Below are 23,573 nucleotides of genomic sequence, written 5' to 3'. Positions count from 1 at the left end.
TACAGTGTCTTCCCTCACTCAAAGTCAGTTGGCTGCAGTGGCCCACGACACTATTGAGGACAAGTGATATAGGTAATAGATAGATGGATGCCTTTAAACCAGGAGTAAAAAGATGACTGGTGAGGAAAACGTGCCAATATACGGAGGGAAATCAATGTTTATGTCTGTGAGTTGAGTCACTATTTAGCCTGAATGCATTTGATGTATTATTATGTAGCCATAGTGTACTGAGCAGGCAGACAGAGACGTGTGTAACACTTTCCTATGTCAAATAGAAGTTTGATTTCCATTCATTATGCGCGTTACTCTTTGGAATCACTGGTACCCTAACGGTTTGGCAAAAAAGCAAAATGTGTTTGAGAAGCTATACCTTTTTTATAACTCACTGAGTCTCACAAATATGCTGCTCATGTCAGAGTTGTATATTCACACAATTTGAGTAATGTAATATCTTTTTTTGTAAGGCAAATTAGAAATGTGAAAATACAGGATTCTGTAGCATGACCATGGCTAAAAATAACTGGACATTTGTCAGTTCAATGACTGGATGTCAACATACAGATTTCCCCTGATAGGCAAACTTCATAAACATCATTCACTTATTTCCCCCTCATCTACTTCCGTTCCTTCTCTCTCTATCTCATCTCTCAGGCTTATCATCTATCATTCCATGTCTTTTGTTCTGTTCCCCCTTCTCTTCTGCTATGCCTATCCTCGCTTTCCCTCTTCTTCCCCAGAGCCATTGGAGGAGCACCATGTGGCCCAGTTGTTGAGTCGTTTCTCCACAGAACTCAGTCTGAGCTCCCACCTCTCTCTGGACGGTGCACTCACCCACCATCTCCACCAGTGCTCCTACCACCTCCGCCTCTTCCGAAACTGGCTTATCTCTGGCCAGGACCCCATAGAGTACCTTTATGGTTAGCCCATTGCCCACCCTAAATGCCCATTCTCACACCTTGTCCAACCACTGCACACGGTTTAGTCTTGAGTGTGCTTGGCCTGTGGTGGACGCTTGTTTTGCCCCTTGATGTTTGTGCATGCTTGCCTGTCTCTGTGGCGGTGCATACCGCAAGCTGGCTTGGTGCACACCTCTCCTTCCCCGCCTCTGGTAAATTGAAGGCAAATAATCTGCCTCAACTAATTGATTAGATACAAAGACTATTAATCTTTTTTGTAGCTTGATATAAATTAAATGAATTGTTTAAATAACTATTTTCATTTTCCCTCATGTATTTGCTTAATTAAATGATACAAATACTAAATACTGTATAACACAAGGTTTAATAGTAGAAAACTGGAAGCCCAGATAAATATTTCCATCAATTCTAAATAAACATCTAACAAATTGCATCTTTTTTCTCATGTCCTTATCAGCTTGCCAACAGTATACCAATACCTATCATCTTGTGGCTCTTCTTTTTCTTTTGCTTTTTTTTTTGTGTGTGTATTGTGTGTATCGCCTTGCCAAGACGTATTTTAATGAAGCTACTTCTCCATTCAAATGTGTTGTAATTGGCTATTTGCATTGTTATATTTACAACCCCAATTCCAATGAAGTAGTTACGTTGTGTTAAGCATGAATAAAAACAGAATACAATGATTTGCAAATCATATTCGACCTATATTTAATTGAATACACTACAAAGACAAGATATTTAATGTTCAAACTGATAAACTTTATTGTTTTTACCAAATAATCATTAACTTAGAATTTTATGGCTGCCACACGTTCCAAAAAAGCTGGCACAAGGTCATGTTTACCACTGTGTTACATCACCTTTTCTTTTAACAACATTCAATAAACGTTTGGGAACTGAGGACACTAATTGTTGAAGCTTAGTAAGTCGAATACTTTCCCATTCTTGATTGATGTACAGCTTTAGCTGTTCAACAGTCCGGGGTCTCCATTGTCGTATTTTACGCTTCATAATGCGCCACACATTTTCAATGGGACAAAGGTCTGGACTGCAGGTAGGCCAGTCTAGTACCCGCTACTATGAAGTTCTTTTACTATGAAGCCACGCTGTTGTAACACGTGCAGAATGTGGTTTGGCATTGTATTGCTGAAATAAGCAGGGGCGTCCATGAAAAAGACATCCAAAAACAATTTGAAATGTGGACTCGTCGGACCACAGAACACTTTTCCACTTTGCATTAGTCCATCTGAGATGAGCTCGGGCCCAGAGAAGCCGGCGGCGTTTCAAGGTTTTGTCGATAAATGGCTTTTGCTTTGCATAGTAGAGTTTCAAGTTGCACTTACGGATGTAGCGCCGAACTGTATTTACTGACATTGGTTTTCTGAAGTGTTCCTTTACGGTTTTTGATGCAGTCCTGCCTGAGGGATCGAAGGTCATGGGCATTCAACGTTGGTTTTCGGCCTTGTCGCTTACATGCAGTGATTTCTCCAGATTCTCTGAACCTTTTGATGATATTATGGACCGTAGATGATAAAATCCCTAAATTCCTTGCAATTGTACGTTGAGGAACATTGTCCTCAAACTGTTCGATTATTTTCTCACGCACTTGTTCACAAATAGGTGAACCTTGCCCCATCTTTGCTTGTGAATGAATGAGCAATTCAGGGAAGCTCCATTTATACCCAATCATGGCACCCACCTGTTCCCAATTAGCCTGTTCACCTGTGGGATGTTCCAAACAGGTGTTTGATGAGCATTTCTCAACTTTCTCAGTCTTTTTTGCCACCTGTCCCAGCTTTTTTGGAACGTGTTCCAGCCATAAAATTCTAAGTTAATGATTATTTGCAAAAAACAACAAAGTTTATCCGTTTGAACATTAAATATCTTGTCTTTGTAGTGTATTCAATTTAATATAGGTCGAACATGATTTGCAAATCATTGTATTCTGTTTTTATTTATGTTTAACACAACGTCCCAACTTGTGTTGTAGAATACGCACGATGAAAAACTACATTCCAATAAACTATATCACAAAGTGTGTGAGTGCTACGCACGCTATTAAAAAAGGTCATGGATAGGTATTCAGGAGAAATTTGAAATTCAGTGTTTCATTACTTTTTCGACGACTTGCTTTTCTTTCACGATTTGAATGAGTTGAGAGCTTGGGCTTTGGTACGAGTCCTCTTGAAAGGGATTGGACTCTCTTCCACTCTGGAGTTGCCCACAGTGTGAGGCACCGAGCAGGTGTGGGGATACTTATTGCCCCCTACTCGGCATCTGTACATTGGGGATCACCCCGGTGGACAGGAAGGTACCCTCCCTCTGCCTTCGGGTGGGGTCCTGACTGTTGTTTGTGCGTACTGACCCGTTTTGGAGTCCTTGGAGGAGGTGCTCGAGAGCACTCTGGCTGGGGACTCCATCCTTCTGTTGGGGGATTTCAAAGCTCACGTGGGTAATGACAGTGAGACATGAAAGGGCGTGATTGGGAGGAACGGCCCCCCGATCAGAACCCAAGCAGCGTTCTGTTATTGAACTTCTTTGCTCATCACGGATTGTCCATAACGAACACTATTCAACCCTAAGGGTGTCCATACGTGCACTTGGCACAAGAACACCCTAGGCCGCAGTAGGTTGCTGTTCGATGATCGACTTTGTGGTCGTGTCATCGGTCTTGCGACTGCATGTCTAGGACACTCGGGGGCAGAGAGGGGCCCAGGTGTCAACTCATCGCCACCTGGTGGTGTGTTGGCTCCTATGGTGGGGAAAGATGCCGGTCCGACCTGGCAGGCCTAAACATATTCAGGGTCTGCTGGGATTGTCTGGAAGAATCCCCTGTCAGAAGAAGTTTCATCTCCCACCTACGGCAGAACGTCCCAGGGGAGGCGGGGGACATTGAGTCCGAGTGGACCATGTTCTGCGCTTCCATGGCTGAGGTGGCCGACCGGAGCTGTGGTCAGTGCCTGTCGTGGCGGCAACACCCGAACCCGTTGGTGGACACCAGCAGTGAGGGATCCCGCCAAGCTGAAGAAGGAGTCCTTTCTGGCCTTTTTGGCCTGTGGGACTCCTGAGGCAGCTGATGGGTACCAGCTGGCCAAGCGGAATGCAGCTTTGGTGGTCGCTGAGGAATGGGCCATGGGAGGAGTTCGGTGAGGCCATGGAGAACGACTTCCAGACGGCTTCGAGGAACGTCTGATTCACCATCTGGCGTCTCAAGAGGGGGAAGCAGTGCACCATCAACACTGTGTATAGTGGGGACGGGGTGCTGCTGACCTCAACTCAGGACGTTGTGAGATGGTGGGGAGAAGACCACCTCAATTCTACCAACACATCTTCCCATGAGGAAGCAGAGTCTGGGATCTCTGAGGCGGGCTCTCCTATCTCTGGGGTTTAGGTCACCGAGGTGGTTAAAAAGGTCCTTGATGGCAGAGCCCCAGGGATGGAGAGAGTTCTTAAGGCTCTGGATGTTGTGGGACTGTCCTGGTTGACACGCCTCTGCAACATCGTGTGGACTTCGGGGCAGTACCTCTGGATTGGCAGACTGGGGTGGGGGTACCCCGTTTTAAGAAGGGGGACCGGAGATTGTTTTCCAACTACAGGGGGATCACACTCCTCAGCCTCCCTAGTTATGTCTATTCAGGGGTGCTGGAGAGCAGGGTCCGTCGGGACCATCCTGGCCGTGGAACAGTGGACCAGCTCTACACCTTTGGCAGGGTCCTCGAGGGTGCATGGGAGTTCGCCCAACCAGTCTACATGTGTTTTGTGGACTTGGAGAAGGCGTTCCATCGTGTCTCTTGGGGAATCCTGTGGGTGGTGTTTCGGAAGTATGAGGTATCAAATCCCCTGATATGGGCAGTTCGGTCCCTGTATGATCAGTGTCAGAGTTTGATCCGCATTGCTGGCAGTAAGTCGGATTTGTTCCCGGTGAGATTTGGACTCCGCCAAGGCTGCCCTTTGTCACCAATTCTGTTCAAAACTTTTATGGACAGAATTTCTAGGCACAGCCGAGGCATAGAGGGGGTCCGGTTTGGTGGCCTCAGTATTGCATCTCTGCTTTTTGCAGATGATGTGGTTCAGTTGGCTTCATCAAGCCGTGATCTCCAAGTCTCACAAGAGCGGTTCACTGCTGAGTGTGAAGCGGTTGGGATGAAAATCAGCACCTATACATCTGGGGTCTTGTTCACAAGTGAGTGAAGAATGGAACGGGAGATAGACAGGTGGATCGGTGCAACGTCTGCAGTGATGCGGACTTTGTATCGGTCTGTTGTGGTGAAGAAGGAGCTAAGCTGAAAGGCAAAGCTCTCAATTTACTGGTCGATCTACGTTCCTACCCTCACCTATAGTCACAAGCTCTGGGTCGTGACCCAAGATCCCGAATACAAGCGGCCGAAATGAGTTGCCTCCGCAGTGTGTCCGGGCTCTCCCTTAGAGAGAGGGTGAAAAGCTCGGTCATCCGCGAGGGGCTCAGAGTAGAGTGGCTGCTCGTCTGAATTAAGAGGCGCCAGTTGAGTTGGCTCGGGCATCTGATTAGCATGCCTCCTCCCTGGTGAGGTGTTCCGGGCACGTCCCAACGGGAGGAGACCCCGAGGACGACCCAGGACATGCTGGCGAGACTATGTCTCCCGGGTGACCTTGAAGCGCCTCGGGATCCCCCCGGGGGAGCTGGACAAGGTGGCTGGGGAGAGGGAAGTCTGCGCCTCCCTGCTAAAGCTGCTTCCCCCGCGACCCGACCCCGCATAAGCGGAAGAAAACTGATGGATAGGTGAAGATTTGAACGGCATAATTCACAACAGGTGTTTTTTGTAATTTCCAAGGACATCTTTTTGCCTTTCTGTGACTCTTCCATTCTCTCTATCTCTGTTGCAACCAACGAATGGCACTTTGTGACACTCTAAGCTCGATTGCCTCCTCCCGCTGAGAACCTCTTGATTGAAGCCTTGCTGTGGCGAGGTACTGTTGATCAGTTGTTAAGTGCCGTCTTGGTCTCATGATGTCAAAATGTAGGCAGCATTGCTAAAAAGGAATGTTTAAATGCAAATTTTAATTGACGCACGAAACGTATTGGTTGATTCAAGGATTAAACACCTGTTGTGAATTTTGCTGTTCAGTTCCTTGTTATAGAACATGAAGTTGCGCAAAAAGTAAATAAATATTGACATGTTGATAAATATTGTTAGACATGTCATTTCAAAAGTTTAAAGAAGGTTAAATTCAGATCACCTGTAAATGTTACGGTGCATTTGAAGTTCATCCAGAAATTTCATCCGATTGCCGAATATCCATAACTTTTTGTGTGTAGTGAATATGTGAATGCATATATAAACACATATTTTTGTATTTTCTGTGTATGTATAGAGCTTTTCTAAATCATTCACCATTGTCAATATGAGGAAAGTTGCATTGTTGCTTTTACTGAAAGCAATTCTCTCCCCCGAATACCCACAGTGAAACTATATATATTGTCGATTATTGATACTGTGCGGTAAAAAGTAACATGAAAGTGTAACCATATAAAGACCCTTTCCAAAAAATTTGAATATCATGGAAAAGTTTATTTATTTCAATAATTCCATTGAAAAAGTTAATTTTTCATAAATTATAGATTCAGGGCCCACAATTTAAACAATTTCAAGTATTTATGTGTTTATTTTTACATAATTTGGGCTTCCAGCTCATAAAACCCACAACATCAGGAATTCAAAATATTAGAATACTGTGAAATCATTTACTTCTCAATTTTTGTAGAATAAAAAAAGAAAGAAAGAAATTAGGGTCACAGTAAATGAATCAAAATATGGTACTTTCAAAACGATACGTTAATCTTCAATACTTGGTTGGGAATCCTTTTGCTTTAATCACTGCCTCGATGCACTGTGGCATTGAGGCAATCACCCTGTGGCATTGCCTGGTAGTTATGGAAGCCCAGATTTCCTTGATGCTTGCTGTCAGGTCTTCTTTGTTTGTGGGTTTGGTGCCCCTCATTTCCCCCTTGATAATACCTCATAGATTCTCAATGGGGTTTAGATCTGGCAAGTTGGCTGACCAGTCAAGCACTGTGATGGCATGGGCATCAAACCAAGTTTTGGTGCTTCTGGCGGTATGGGCATGGTCCATGTCCTGCTGGAAGATGAAATCTGCATCTCCATACAGATCCTCAGCAGAAGCAATCATGAAATCCTCTAAAACATTCTGATAGACTATTGCCGTGTCTTTGGATTTTGAATGAAAGGCACACTTTACCTTCATCAAAAAAAGATGACCTTGGACCACTGGCCAACAGTCCAGTCCTTCTTCTCCTTGGCCCAGTTGAGACCCTTCCTACGTTGGCTCAGGCTCAGCAGTGGCTTGACCCGAGGAACCTGACATTTGTAGCCCATCTCCCGGATGCGCCTGAATATGGTGGTTTTTGAAGCTGTGACTCCCACCTCATTCCACTCTTTCTGGATCTAGATTCTTGGATCTTCTCTGATCTGATAATCCGCTGAAGCCCACGGTTTTCTCTTTTGCTGGTGAATTTTCTCCTGCCACATTGTGCACATCTGTGCACAGCCAGCCTTCTAAGCTATGAACCTTTGTGGCTTACCCATCCCTATGGAGGGTATCAATGATGGTCTCCTGGCCAGTTGTCAAGTATGCAGTCTTCCCCATATTGAACCCAACTGAGACAATAGAACCAAACTGAAGCAATTTAATGACACCTGGGGAAACCTGTGGAGGTTCTTTGAGTTTAGTAGAAGATTGTGTGACACTCAGTTGAAAACATTTATGGCCTGCAAAATTTGGGCTGATTTCTTCACAGTATTCAAATTTTTTGAATTCCTGATTTCGTGGGTTTTATGAGCTGGAAGCCCAAATTATGTAAAAATAAACACATAAATACTTGAATTTTTTGAATGGAATTATGGAAATAAATAATTTTTTCCATGATATTCTAATTTTTGGGAAAGGGTCTGTGTCACAAGTAATCCCACAAAATAGGGATGCACAAAAACAGATTTTTACCAACCGATAACTTGCTGCCTCTCCAAACCGATACTGATAACCAATATCGTTTTTCAATGGTTTATATCTTTCACGATTTCAAGGCCAAGGACCCCCAAACTGATAGAAAACTGGAGCAGGGACCACCTACTTATATATATTGTAAATAATTGTGTTTTACATCAAAATGGATATGAATAATAATGCCCTTTTGTTCATATAAATTATAATTAAAATTATCATATTATCATGTATGATATATATTCAAAATATGTAATGTAAAATAATAAGAATAAAAGATTGCCTTTTTATTGTCACAAAAATACAAAAGTACAATATGATTGAGATGAGATACGATGTAAAAATGAATTTTGTTACTTTGCAATCAATCCTATCGTCATGTCTTTAGGTTATAATACAGGAAGTCCTCGAGTTACGACGCACTGGACCTTCAACGTTTCGACTTTACGACGCCCGTGCCTCGTCCGCCGTTTTTGTCCCAGCTCCATAGTGTTTCTGCTTAGCTAGTGCATAGTGCTTGTCTGTGTTTGTGCGGCGGGAGTGTCTTTGCCTTTTTCGCCCTCCTTTTTTCACACTCTCAGCAGTAATGGTAAGTACAGCATCTTATTTTTTTATTTTAATGTATTTTAGTTTCTTTATATGAAGTGTTAACCTTTACTTCTACGGTCACCTGACCGTGGTCGGGAGACGCAGGGGTTAACTCCCTTCTCTCGTTGCACAGCTGAGCTGGGTAGCGGCAACAATAAAGGCGCGAAGCACCGATTTGCTGCTTTAATGGCTTTATTAGCTCCTCTGCACATTCGACGTCAACGGGTCCTCCGCTAATCGCTACTCTTCCCCGGTCGCCGTCACTACACTTGCCACTGTACACACTCGCACCGGCGCGCACTCCTTCCTCCTTCGCAGTCCCGTCTCACTCACACATCGACGCACACGCCCATACACACTGAGCTTGCTGTCACAATCACGTGGGACAATACCCGTAACAGAAGTATTTCGCCGTAAATTTCGACTTTAAGGGTGAAATTCGACTTATGCGGAAAATCGTGTTACGTCGCCAGCATAGGAACGGAACTCGTTCGTATATCGAGGACTTCCTGTACGTCCATGTTTCATAAGGTTAATATGTTATGTTTGATGATAAAAATGTTGCTTTCATAGTGCATATTTGATAGTACAAACTGTTGAAACCTTTGGGGTAAAACTGAATAAGACGTCTTCTCTTTAAGGATCGTTTGTTTTGCCACCAATGTAAGAGCATCTTCCCGTTCATAAACAATCTTTGACGTACAGTCCCCTCCAAAATTATTGGAACGCTAAGGTCATTTCATTTGTTTTTATTACACTGAAGACATTTGGATTTCAGATGAAAAGCTGAATATGAAGCAAAAGTCCAGAATTCAGAATCAGAATCATCTTTATCTTTATTTGCCAAGTATGTCCAAAAAACACACAAGGAATTTGTCTCCGGTAATTGGAGCCGCTCTAGTACGACAACAGACAGTCAATTGACAGAGAACACTTTCAGTTGACTGTCCGGCATTTAATTCATGGCATCTAGATGTGTTAAACAACCCAAGATGGAGCACCTTTTGTTTGAAGCCACCCACTTTTCAAGTGAGCAAAAGTATTGGAACATGTGACTGATGGGTGTTCGAGTTGCTCAGGTGTTGCCTTTTCGATTGATTGCTTAAATATTAGTGCTTGTTTTTGGCTTTGGGTTTCACCTGTGAAAACTGAATTTGCTGTTAAGCAAACATGAAGACCAGAGAGCTGCCTATGGGAGAAAAGTAAACCCTTTTGAAGCTGAGAGAAGAGGGAAAATCAGAGTTATGGAACAAATTTTGGGCATAGCCAATACAACAATTTGGAATGTCCTTAAAAAGAAATAAACTACTACTACTACAACTCGAACAGGGTATCGACAGGAGTTGATGACAGGAACATTGTGAGAGCTCTGAAGAAACACCCAAAGACAACAGTCCGTGACATCACTGCCAACCTCCACAGGGCAGGTACAGCTATGAGCCACAAAAGTTGTGGAACAAAGTTTTGTGGACTGATATAACCAAGATTAACCTCTACCAAAGTGATGGAAAGGCCAAAGTATGGAGAAAGAAAGGATCTGCTTATAATCCAAAACATGTAAATGTCATGGCTTGGGCTTGCATGGCTGGTTCTGGAACCGGCTCACCAGTCTTTATTAATGATGTAACTCATGATGGTAGCAGCAGAATTAATTCTGAAGTCTACAAAACCATTTTGTCTGGCAATTTACAGAAAAATGCATCCAAACTAATAGGGAGAAGCTTCATCATGCAACAAGACAATGACCCAAAACACACTGCCAACGCAACAAAGGACTTCATCAGGGGGAAAAAGTGGAAGGTCTTAGACTGGCCAAGTCAATCATCAGACCTTAACCCAATAGTGTATGCATTTTACCTCCTGAAGAGGAGACTGAAGGGAGAAACCCCCAGAAACAAACAACAAGAACTGAAAGAGGCTGCAGTCAAGGCCTGGAAAAGCATTTCAAATGAAGAATGCAACAGTCTAATGAAGTCAATGTAAGGGTTATGCCACCAAATATTAAATGTTACTCACTTTACATACATGCAAATCAGTCGCCTTTTGGGAAAATTCACCGTTTTGAACTCAAAATAGGCCCATTACGTGAATCGTATAGATCTGATGAGTTTTTCCTGGAGGCGGGTCGCTGTCGTCATAGACTCTTTCGTACTCCATGAACACTGGCAGAGAGATCCATTCCACACATCCACCATCCACACACAGATGTAATTGTAAATATTACTCCGCGACGGACTAATATCCCTTGGCCTGAGATTCCGCCTGTGCGCTCGGGACCTGCTTTGGATAAGTTGACAAAATCAGAAAAAACACTTCCACCGCTTCTGCTGTTAAGAAGTAACACTACTTTTACTCTGCTACAATGATCTAAAGGCGGCACGGTGGGCGACTGGTTAGAGCGTCTGCCTCACAGTTCTGAGGTCCAGGGTTCAATCCCCGGCCCCGCCTGTGTTTAGTTTGCATGTTCTCCCCGTGCCTGCGTGGGTTTTCTCTGGGCACTCCGGTTTCTTCCCACATCCCAAAAACATGCATGGTAGGTTAATTGACAACTCTAAATTGCCCGTCGATGTAAATGTGAGTGTGAATGGTTGTTTGTTTGTATGTGCCCTGCGATTGGCTGGCAACCAGTTCAGGGTGTACCCCGCCTCGTGCTCGATGATAGCTGGGATAGGCTCTAGCACGCCCGCGACCCTATTGAGGAGAAGCGGCTCAGAAAATGGATGGACAATGATCTAAATGTTGCTCGCTACTTTTATTTATCAATTATTGCTTATTTATCAACTATTTCGTGCACGAGACTACGACTTCGACTTCCGCATTGGCCGCTGTTTGCTCCAATCCAATTTAAGGTCATCGTTACCATGAAGGCAACGGGCGCGCTACTCTTGTTTACATTTAGACGAACAAAAACAACAGTTTTCATGTATTGTAGTATTTGTATGGCACTGTCTGCCCAAACTCAACTCACTTATAACTTTAGAAAACACCGTGCAGTAAATTACAGATGTTTTGTTGTAGTTTTGTCTGTGCAAGTTGCTCACTATTTACTCAGTATTTGAGTAATTATTTCACTGTACTTTTTATCTTACTCAAGTAATTTTTTGGAGGACTCTCTTTTACTTTTAGTTGAGTCACATTATCGTCAAGTAACAGTACTCTTACTTGATTACAATGTTTGGCTACTGTACCCACCTCTGGAGCAGACATCCTCTATTGCTACTCTTACGTTTAAGCAACATTTTTGCTCATCAGATCAGCCAGTGTCGTATTTATTGCACTGGTCTTTTGTATTTTCACGTTGAGGTGCTGCGGGTTGTGGTCCCGGCGGAACCACAAAGCACACGTAACATCGGCGAAAAGAGTTGATCCACTAGTACATCTTGTATTAATTAGGAAATGCGCCGACAATTTTCTAATTAGTTTACGGATGTTAACGTTAAATGTATTAAGCGACGGAGCGATGTTTGGAATTATGTCACAACACAGAATGAACTAACTTCAAATTCAGAAATGGCCAATAAAAAAATATATATATTGTATTGGATCCCCCGAGACTCCTACAATGTTTTTTTTTGTTGTTGTATGTTTTTGTTTTTTCCAGCTTTTTCATGCCTTTGGTGTTTACATGTCTGGTCGGTGGCTTCAAACAAAAGGTGCTTTGTCCTGAGTTGTTTAACACATCTAGATGTAAATACCATGAAATTCTGAACTTTTGTCTCCTATTCACCTTTTGATCTGAAACCCAAATGTCTTCAGTTTACAACAAAAACAAAGGAATTGATCTTGCCGTTCCAATACTTTTGGAGGGAACTGTATTACTCTCTCGGTAGAAGTCAAGCTACAGTAAAAGAGAACTCTGAAAACGGCTCATAACACGTTGAATTGTTCTCTAAACGTTTCACCCTTGGGGAACGTTCATCTTTTTACTATATCTATCTTATTTGTATCAACACAAGAGACCGCCATAAAAGCAAGAAAAGAACGCCTTGTGTACGGAGCTTTCTTTATTAGTTTGCTGGCTGTCTAGCTTCACATAGGTGTCGTGAGGGCACCACAACTATAGCATTGATAACTCAATGAACTCTCTTTTTTCTTCTCAAACTTGAATAATACACAGGTTCAAATATATATATATTTTTTAAACAATATAAGAACGGCCGATCATTCATGTTAATGGTAATGTTTATTTTAAAACAATTGAATGTGTTTCTGAGCAAAGAGTGCCGGGGTGTGGGGTGTTTCTCCTGAGCAAGCCAGCAGATGTGCGTCATTTGTGGATACGGACTCACGCTGGCCCCGTCGAATGCAGGACGGCCGTTGTGTGTATTGATGTTCATTGCAATTTTAGATTATCTAATTATCCAGTGAGCAAACATTGCAAAGGAAGATGTGGAGGAGCGTTCTTCTACAAGGGTTTGCTTTTACCTTAGCTGTTAGCTAGCTGTTAGCTTACCAGGACAACCGTGTTTCTGCATGCAGCCAAACCGCCCCCGCTCACTCCTGTCGGCTTGAGCTGCTATGCGACTCCGCTGCGTCGTAGGCTGCCGTAATTTTTCCCAATATATCGGCCCAATTGTTATCTTGCATCCCTAACAGAAAACATCTCAATGTCATCCTATTGCATTTCATGTCATCAAGACCACTTCCTCTCATCATTTGGCTTCATCTTGATTTCAAGGCTTTTTTTAAGTAAATTAAACTGATATGTCCCTATGCCATACTTTAATAAGCATATGATTCGATTCCTTTCTTGGTTAGTCTACATTAGTGAACTATCAAGGTCATCCTATGAGATTGTAGACCATGAAAACGAGTTGTAGCTCGATGCTTTGTAACTCAGCAGCTCTTGTTGATGTGTGGCTTGGTTGTCCACTAACGGCAGTTAAACTGACTTTAATAATGTGTGTTGGATCTGATGTTTCAGTAGCTGTGTGCTGCTAGAGTCAAGCGTGTGTGTGTGTGTGTGTGTGTGTGTGTGTGTGTGTGTGTGTGTAAGGGCTGACTAATAAGGCTGTTACATTTTTTGAATCTGCTTGGGCCACTGATTTATATCTTTGTTGCTTGATATGGTGCAATGTTGTTGACATTCAGCATGGGTTTTGAAACTTGGCTGTGTGGAGTTGAACTGTTGAATTTTGTAGGAGTTTACAGTATGTTAATCGGTCTGAAGAAAGTTGGATCCTTGAGTATTATAAAATGCAAAGTATTGGGCCGCTGTCTCATGTGTCAGCTAATTTGGTTCAGTCTAGCTGCTCTTCTGGCTGCCCTGTCCAACTAAAAGATGATGTCTCTGTCATCTCCCTCCTGTACCACAGGCTTTGAAGGATGCTCCATGGTACCATCCATCTATCCTCTGGAAACACTACACAACTCATTGTCACTCAAACAGGTCAATGAGTTCCTCACAAGTGTGTGTGAGAGTGCCGGAGATCCTCATACAAGGACGACTAGAGGTTACAGATTTAAATATAAATCTCAGCTACAGTAAATATTTGGAATAATTTGGAATCTTTATCTTGGGTCTTTTGTCTACGCAGCTTTGTCAGCCATGTTTGGTGCACACAACCATCCATCAGGGGACGGTTCATATATCCCCCACAGAGTCCTCTCCTCCTCCATGTCTCTCAGGTCTCGTTCGGACAAACCTCCATGGTGTGAGTATTGCAACATCACTTGACGTTTTCATAATTCTACTGTACTGTATCTCTTGTTATAAGGAGATGTTCCCTTTGGCACAATTACTTTGATGTACATGTGACTCGACTCCAGTTGGTCTCAAATGTATAGTGGGAGGAAAAAGTATCTGAACCCGTTGGATTTTCTTGAATTTCTGCATAAACTGCTCAGAAAATGGTCATCTTGATCACAGGAATAAACAGATTCTGCTTAAATTACAACCCCAATTCCAATGAAGTTGGGACGTTGTGTTAAACATAAAAACAGAATACAATGATTTGCAAATCATGTTCCATCTATATTTAATTGAATACACTACAAAGACAAGATATTTAATGTTCAAACTGATAAACTTTATTGTTTTCAGCAAATAATCATTATTAGCTAATGTGAGATTTATCTTTTGTTTGTTTGTGCCAAATATCATTAAATATGAACAATAGGATATGTAATATATTATTACATTGGAAAAACAAGTCATTATCAAGTTAAGAGTCTTATAATTAAGGTTGATCACTATGGTTCCACCTGTAATGGCTTCACGTAAGCTTTCATTAAGCTTCATATGTCTTTAGGGTGCCATAAAAGCTCTAAGAATTATTTGTTGACAATCTGTATGTACAGTATATAACGCAACATGACACTACCATTTATTAATTAATGGAAATAAGCGTGAATAACCCAATAACGCGTGGTCAGCTATTGGCTTTTAGCCAACCGAGACACCACCATTAGGTGACAACACTGCGAACGCTCCCATAGCAATGTGTACTATATGTAGCGAGTAGTGACTCTGCAGTTGTGTTATGTGAATTGGTGTTAAGAGTTTCACAAGTACCAACCATCTGCGAGGCCATGAGTATATGGACCCTCTAGCAGGAAACCGATCGGAAGTTGCACAGCCGTGTTTTGAACTGCTGCACTCAGAACAAGGACAACCACATCATGTCTGGTATCAACAGAAATCTTGGGTTTCTCTACAGCCGCAGATGTAATTCAAATGTGTCATTTCACGTATGGACCAGCAAAAGGCCATACAGTCCCTCGTGGTGTAAATCAAACATTCTTGTTGCTAGGCTAATGCTGAAATGCCGCTTCTGATCTTTAAACGAACATATCTTCACCAAATTTATCCAATTACCACAATCTATACAATATTGGAAAGTATTTTAATGCCTTTTCAGAAAATGTATATAGCTCAAAACAGTCGTGCATCTTACAATCGGTTTTGTGCAGGAGGGTCACATACAGTGTCTGAATGTGATTGGATGGGTTGGGGCCTGCAACCGAGGACGGCGCAGAGATTGAGATTATGACATCATCGATTACTTAGTGTTTTTGTGCTTAGTCCAAAGCAACAAATGTATTTCATTGGCGCCGTCTTGTTGAATCTTGGTGTTATTACGTTTAATTCATTGGTATTTTTTCATCTGCATTTGTAATGCCCTGTTTTGATGGAGGTCCTTGAATGCACCTTGGTGCTCTGCCAAAAATGAAACTTCTCTCCCGATGCCGCTACTAATAGACCGTGTAATCTACTTTACCGGGACAATTTGCCTCTATTCTCTAACATTTATTATTGTGTGTAAATGCCAAAAGGTGACTTTAATGACTCTGGATTAAATATAAAACACATAAAAACAGCACCATCTGTTGGGGCACTGCCACCCGTACTCTTAAAGTGCAAACAAACTCATTTTCATGTTTTGTTTCTAAATACATTCAATACAGTCCCCTCCAAAAGTATTGGAACGGCAAGGTCAATTCCTTTGTTTTTGTTGTATACTGCAAGACATTTAGGTTTTGGATCAAAAGAGGAATATGTGACAGAAGTTCAGAATTCCAGCATTTATTTCATTGTATTTACATCTAGATGTGTTAAACAACTCAGGACAGAGCACATTTTGTTTGAAGCCACCGACTTTTCAAGCGAGCACAAGTATTGGAACGTGACTGATGGATGTTTCTAGTAATTCAGGTGTTGCCTTTTAGATTGATTGCTTAAACATTAGTTATTGTTTTTGGCTTTGGGTTTCACCTGTGAAAACTTCATTTGCTATTCAGCAAACATGAAGACCAGGTGGCTGAATAAAGTTGTATGGACTGATGAGACCAAGATTAACCTCTACCAAGGTGATGGAAAGGCCAAAGTATGGAGAAAGAAAGAATCTGCTTCGGATCCAAAACATACAAACTCAGCTGTGAAGCATGGCGGAGGTAATGTCATGGCTTGGTCTTGCATGGCTGCTTCTGGAATGGGCTCACTAGTCTTTATTGATGATGTAACTCATGTTGGTAGCAGCAGAATGAATTATGAAGTCTTCAAAACCATTTTTTCTGGAAATTTACGGGAGAAGCTTCATCATGCAACAAGACAATGACCCAAAACACCCTGCCAACACAACAAAGGACATCAACAGGGAGAAAAGTGGAAGGTCTTTGACTGGTCAAGTCAATCACTGGACCTTAACCCAATAGAACATGCACTTTACCTCCTGAAGAGGAGACTGAAGGGAGAAACCCCCAGAAACAAACAAGAAGTGAAGGAGGCTGCAGTAAATGCCTGGAAAAGCATTTCAAATTAAAAATGCAACAGTCTGGTGAAGTCAGTGGGTCACAAGCTTGATGCCGTTATTGCAAGTAAGGGTTATGCCACCAAATATTAAATGTTCTGCACTTTAAGTTAATTTATAACTTTTTAATAATGCATGTTCCAATACCTTTGCTCACTTGAAAAGTGGGTTAGCTTCAAAGAAAAGGTTCGCTGTCTTGAGTTGTTTAACACATCTAAATGTAAATACCATGAAATAAAAGCTGTAATTCTGAACTTCTTTCTCATATTCATCTTCAACCCAAATGTCTTCACTATACAACAAAAACAAAGGAATGGACCTTACTGTTCCAATACATTTGGACGGGACTGTATGTTTAAAGTGCTACTACGCATATTTTCTTGCCCATGTGTGATCACGTCAGTTTGTGCGAGCGCATTATTCAGGCTTGAATGCTATATAATTCTATTGGTAAGGCTCATGTAAAGGTGGTTTGTGTTGACTAATTTAACTACTAAATACAGTCGTTTATGTACCATGTTTTCAATACTGTGTACGTTGTACGTGCTTTGTTGGTGCTTTATGGTCCTCTCTGTTTTTAGGTGTGTTGCCGCCATCCTGTGGCATCTATATGTAATGACAAACCCCTTCTTGGAGAGGGTGTAAATGATTTGTGGATTTTTGCATTTGCTGCAAGGTTTAGTCCCTCTACCGCACGAATAGCGGTAATTAAAAAATAAAAAAATAAATCACTGTACAGGGCACTGGTAACCCACGCTATGCCACTGCATTGGTCGACAGTGAATTGTCACTTGACTGGATTAATGAGAATCAAATTGGAAGGAGTACAAAATGCTCCAAAAATGTACCACAGATAACAACCAAGAGAGGATTCATACCCGTTCCTTTGTCAGTCTTTGTCGTGTCGTCAGCACACAGCACTGTCTGTACAAGTCACAGTTCTTCATCATTGAATTCACAAGCAGGTTACTCTTCTTTTTCTTTTCTTCTATTTTCACGAAATGTGTCATCTTAGCGACCAGCGCTCTGCTATAAATCAAAAACATTTTGTTGATTGGGGCAATGCGTTGCCTCCCACCAACCACAATAACTTGACACTTTTGGTGGGTTGCAAATCAGTTTAGTCTAATTCATTCTTCTATCCCTACAGACAGCAGTGGTCCATCCAGTACCGTATCCAGCGCTGGGCCATCGTCTCCCACGACAGCTGACACCTCCCCACGTTTCAGTTTCAGCGATAAGATCTCCCTTACTCCTCAGAGTAGTGAGGAAACCCATTTGTCTCAAAACCTCCCTTCCCAGCCAGCACCTCCACTGGCTTCGCAAGTATTTGACCCAAATTTCTCAGCCGTTTCAAACCCCTACGAAGCACCAGAGACGCCAAATAACTCACCAGAGGAGGCTAGTGAGCAATGCAATATTACCGATGACCAATTTGATTCTCCCGAACACACACAGGAAGGCCAAGAGGTGACTTGTTCAACTGTGGACCTTTCCAGTTGTGAAGTTGTAGACGCTGGTTTGAGGCCACCCTGCTCCCCACTAGCTGAGCTCTCTCTAGGTCGGATGGAAGGCTTCTGTCTCCCGAGCTCGCTGCCTGTGCTGCTGGAGCTCCGAGAGAGCAGCAGCGAGGCAGGTTCCAGCTCCCAGACGCCCATGTCTCCTGAAGGACACGACGAGTTTTTCGACACTCAGGAGTCGGTGGACTTGTGGATGGACAGCCCTGAGAGCCTTCCGGAATCGGAGACACCTCTTGAGCTCAAAGCCGATCCCCCAGCAGAACCGTGATGCCACAAAGATGAACAAGAAACTACCACATACATAAAATTCAATTATTACGCATGTACCACTGGGTACTGAGCAGAATAGCTCTCTGCTCTCTTCTGAGACTCAGTGTTACATTACCCATAAAGACATGCTGACGTGAGCATAATCTATCAAACTACTGTTCCAGTCCACTAGACTTTCAACTCCCAAGTTAAACTCATTGGTTGCTTACCTGATTTACCTGTCTTAATGATAAGACACCTTGTTATGGCCAGAGAGAGTCATCCTGCAGGTAACCTGATAGAAATACTTTTACCAACACCACCTACCTATGGACAGATATCACAATGTTCTACTATGCTTTTCAGTCAGTCACTAATGTTGAAATGGTGGTTGAAGGTAGTGTATTGTACAGGGTAAGCTCTGACAGTACAACCTCTGAAAAGAGGTCAAGCTTTAACAGTGGTACCTTGATTTACGTATGCACCAACTTAGTGTTCCAAGTTACGATTTTTGCTTCGTGTCAGGAGCCAAAATTAGATGTGCTTTTTGAGCAAGCTACACAAATGCCACTGCTAGATGACAGCAGCGGACCTCACCACATCCAACCAGCATCCCATGTCTCACTTATGAGCTCAGTCACATAAATGAAATTCCTAAGTCAGGGTACCACTATTTGATTTTCAATACATTTATCACTCTACAATTTATCCCCAAAGGTGTCATAAAGATGGCTAAGAATAAGTCGACTCTGTTACTGTTCATGTTGCATATCAGGTCACTATCTAACAAAACTGTTGTTGGCGCTTAACTCCAAACTCCCACCTTACCTGACAATGTTGTCGCTTGTCCAGAGCTCCTTCAACAAAGTTTGTGCAAGTGGAGATGTGTGTACAGTACTGCTAACTGCCAAAGTCCTTAATACCTTTCAATATTTCCTGTTAGAAAAGATTTATTTTGACAAAGCATATTGGTGAGAACGTGCAGTTTGTTGTAAATCCTCTTATTAGGGTAACTCATCAAAACTAATACTCATATAACTACTGTAATGAGTACTCCCATTTTACTGTGAAGGTGCTTCTATTGTGGCAAGCAGTTATGTAGCACGCATGTATGAGAAGGGCTGCACACGCGCTAGGAAGCTCTTCAGGTAGACAAGGAAGCTGATGTGTCACTTTTATTTGGGATGCTATGCTGCGAAATGGCATTGAGTTGAAACTGTACAATCATCTTGTCTTTGTGCACTGGGAAAATAATGGCACCATTGATTGTGTTTGTGTGCTGCTTTTTGCTTTAGTGCAGTAGGTTGCTTTTTTACCTTTATTAATATTGTTGAAATCGTTCTGTGTATACATTCTGCCACCTCCCATGTATATGGATAAAGACATAAATGATTAAAAATTACATTTAAAAAAGTATGTACAGGAGAGAAAATCCTTTCATTGTTTTAAGTGATCTGATCTCGTAATAAACACCAATAAACTGGTTCTTTAAAGTAAATTATTTGATTTACTTAAATGTTTGTTTTTTTGTTTGTTTGTTTTTTTTGCATGTGTTTGGCTTTAACATGATTGTGCTTCCATGGAGTCCGATGGCCTATCCTGGTTGTGTCGGATGTTCGCCCAGGCTAGTTGACATATTACGGCTAGAGAAATTGCCTTATGTAAACTAGCTGCATGTCGAAATCGAGCAAAATTCAGAATGGCTTGCTCACAGACACATTTTAGCGACTCACAGGATGAGAATGAGTTTCTAATATTTAGACGTAGAGGAGGAAAGCAAAATATTAGAAACACCTCTTGATCAATCTGTGTGTATTGTGCACATTATCTTACACTGAACAAAAAACATAAATGCAACACTTTTGTTTTTGCTCCCATTTTTCGTGAGCTGGAGTCAAAGATCTGAAACTTTTTCAACATACACAAAAGGCCATTTCCCTCAAATATTGTTCACAAATCTGTCTTAAATCTGTGTTAGTGAGCATTTCTCCTTTGTCTGGAACACGGTGTCGTATACGCCGATCCAGAGCATCCCAAATATGCTCAATGGGTGACATGGCCGGGGAGTATACTGTCCGTGCAAGAAATGGAATGTTTTCAGCTTCCAGGAATTGTGTACAGGTCCTTGCAACATGGGGCCGTGCATTATCATGTGCTGGTCGATGAATGGCACAACAACGGGCCTCGGGATCTCGTCACAGTATCTCTGTGCATTCAAAATGCCATCAATAAAATGCACCTGTGTTCATTGCCCATAACATACGCCTGCCCATACCATAACCCCAGCGCCACCATGGGCCAGTCGATCCACGTTGACATCAGCAAACCGCTCACCCACACGACGCCACACACCATGTCTGCCATCTGCCATGAACAGTGAAAACCGGGATTCATCCATGAAGAGAACACCTCTCCAACATGCCAGACGCCATCGAATGTGAGCAGTTGCCCACTCACGTTGGTTACGACGATTAACTGCAGTCAGGTCGAGACCCCAATGAGGACGGCGAGCATTCAGATGAGCTTCCCTGAGACTGTTTCTGACAGTTTGTGCAGAAATTCTTTGGTGATGCAAACCGATTATTGCAGCAGCTGTCCGGGTGGCTGGTCTCAGACCATCTTGGAGGTAAACATGCTGGATGTGGAGGTCCTGGGCTGGTGTGGTTACACGTGGTCCCGCGGTTGTGAGACTGGATGTACTGCCAAATTGTCTGAAACGCCTTTGGAGACGGCTTATGGTAGAGAAATGAAAATTCAATTCACAGGCAACAGCTCTGGTGGACATTCCTGCAGTCAGCATGGCAATTGCACGCTCCCTCAGAACTAGCGACATCTGTGAGATTGTGCTGGGTGATAAAACCGCACATTTCAGAGTGGCCTTTTATTGTGGACAGCCTAAGGCACACCTGTGCAATAATCATGCTGCCTAGTCAGCATCATGATATGCCACATCTGTGAGGTGGGATGGATTATCTCGACAAAGGAGAAATGCTCAGAATTGTGAACAATATTTGAGGGAAATGGCCTTTTGTGTATGTAGAAAAAGTTTGAGATCTTGGAATCCAGCTCACCAAAAATGGGAGCAAAAACAAAAGTGTTGTTTATATTTTGTTCAGTGTATGGGGACAGTTGTACTGGTACCAGGTGGAATAGATAGCCGACTTATTCCATAAAACCATGCATTTATAAAATACGAACATTTGAAACCAGATACAGTATTTACATACACCATAAAAAGACGCTTTTATTTCTTCACTGACATGAAATCAGACTAAACTTCCTGTTTTACGTCTGGATTACCGAAATTATTTCTATTTGCTAAATCCCAGAATAATTAACGATTTTTTTTTTTTTTTAGGCAATTTGTTCTTACTTTCTCAGAGGTTTACATACAGTAATATTATTATAAAATTTGGGAAACCCCAGATGATGATAATTAGGCATATCACTTGTTTGTCCATTGCCTCGTGGGCATAACTGGTATACTGTATACTGCAGTTTTTTGTTCATCGACCAATTGGGCCACTTATGGTTCTATTAACTTCATCTAGCAACATGTAAATACTGTGACATGACCAGGAAAAATCGAATATCTGCAGTATAGTTTCGGTGACAAAGAATATAGGCTTACGGCTGTTCCTTGAATGTATTGTACCTGAGGGGTTGGTTTCCCTCTATCGGTAAGAACAGATGATGGGAGACATTTTTCTTCAATAAATGTTTTATTTCTCGTCATGGCACTTTTCCCCTTTAAACAGTAGCGAGCGTTGAAATTTTTACTTTGATGCATTTGATGAGTAAAACAGAATATTGCACTCAAAACAGGAGATGTAAAAAAAAAAAAAAAAAAAAAGCAGAAAAGGACAAATAATTCACAAGGCTTTCTTAGCAGCACAACACAGCAGCATTTCATGTGAGCTTTGATCAGAGTACTGGACAGCGCGTCAATCTCAATCATAAAACAGCACATCTCAAATTATTGTCTCATCTGCTATGACAATATGTGAGAACTCAAAAGGTACACATGCATTTACAAGCGGTGGAGGACAACAGGACTCAAATCACGTTCAGTGAAAATGCAGCAGTCAAATGTGGAAGTGTTAATATGTCTGAATGATAGGTAGTAACATCTCTCAATCTCATATGCAAGTAGTGTAGATATTGTTATCACCAGTCTGTATAATAAAGTATTAATTAAAGATCCAGACGACATACTGTATTGCCCATTGGGCTGAAGGGGGTTAACAGACAAACCCCCTTGTCATATATTTGACTTGATCTTATTTTAAACTTAACTCATTTTGGCGATGTTTCCTGTCACCCAAAGGAACAAATGATCTTTTAATATGTGTACTTTGTTGAAAACTGCCCTGCGTAACTGAAATGTGCTGCTGGCCACAGTAAGCCGTTAGATGTGCAGTAAACAAGGCAACCATTAGATTTCTAAGTCCTCCACAGAGAACATAAAGGTAATCTGCATCATCACATTCAACTGGAGCTATTGCCTGCAGCCCCTTTCGTGTGGAAAGAGAAAAGCCATTGTCTACATGTACATGCATGTGTTGTACATGAATCACATACGAAATAGATTCATATCCAGCAACAACGAGAGACTTGTGGATCTAAAATGTTGACCCTTGTGATAAATATTGGTCCTGTAATTTGTCGGATGATTCATTTGATTCCTGGTTGGTATTGAAATTATTCAAAATACATAAATCCAAATTCCACAATATCAAATTATCAAGTCATTATCAAAATCACTAAAATGTCAATGAAAGCCATCTACTGATAAAACCAAATATCCAGCTAAATAAACCAATTCAAAAATTCTAAAGCAATTAAATGACTGTTTGAAAAGAAATTCACCAACTGATTTATCTATTAACAATTTTGCACTTTTAGTGCATATCATTTTAACACTGCATGTGTGGAAAATACAAACAGGAAATGAGGTTCAGGTCATACTTTGTTTCATCCCGTAAAATATATTTTGGTCAATATTTACTCTTTCTGCAGCAACTGTTGAGACAGGAGCAAAGCTTGTCAAA

The 23,573-nt window shown here is 41.9% G+C and overlaps 1 protein-coding gene across 7 annotated transcripts in view; it reads left to right on the top strand.

The window, feature by feature from the left end:
• Positions 1-20,020, top strand: part of ppip5k1a (diphosphoinositol pentakisphosphate kinase 1a) — a 137,242-nt gene extending 117,222 nt beyond the window's left edge. For 4 of the 7 annotated variants that reach the window (XM_061765039.1, XM_061765037.1, XM_061765036.1 and 1 more), the window contains 3 exons: positions 13,820-13,957; positions 14,042-14,158; positions 17,904-20,020. In XM_061765039.1, coding sequence (XP_061621023.1) covers positions 13,820-13,957; positions 14,042-14,158; positions 17,904-18,541 — 893 coding nt within the window. In that variant the 3' untranslated portion in view covers positions 18,542-20,020. Of the gene's footprint in view, positions 1-737; positions 918-13,819; positions 13,958-14,041; positions 14,159-17,903 lie in introns of all 7 variants that reach the window. The other 3 variants (XM_061765035.1, XM_061765033.1, XM_061765031.1) reach the window with 1 other exon arrangement.
• Positions 20,021-23,573: the final 3,553 nt, after the last annotated feature.

This window comes from Phyllopteryx taeniolatus, unplaced genomic scaffold (assembly GCF_024500385.1).
Source record: "Phyllopteryx taeniolatus isolate TA_2022b unplaced genomic scaffold, UOR_Ptae_1.2 contig_24, whole genome shotgun sequence".
NCBI lineage: Eukaryota > Metazoa > Chordata > Actinopteri > Syngnathiformes > Syngnathidae > Phyllopteryx > Phyllopteryx taeniolatus.
The sequence above is the reverse complement of the archived record's forward strand: the minus strand, read 5'-3'. Positions and strand labels throughout refer to the sequence as shown.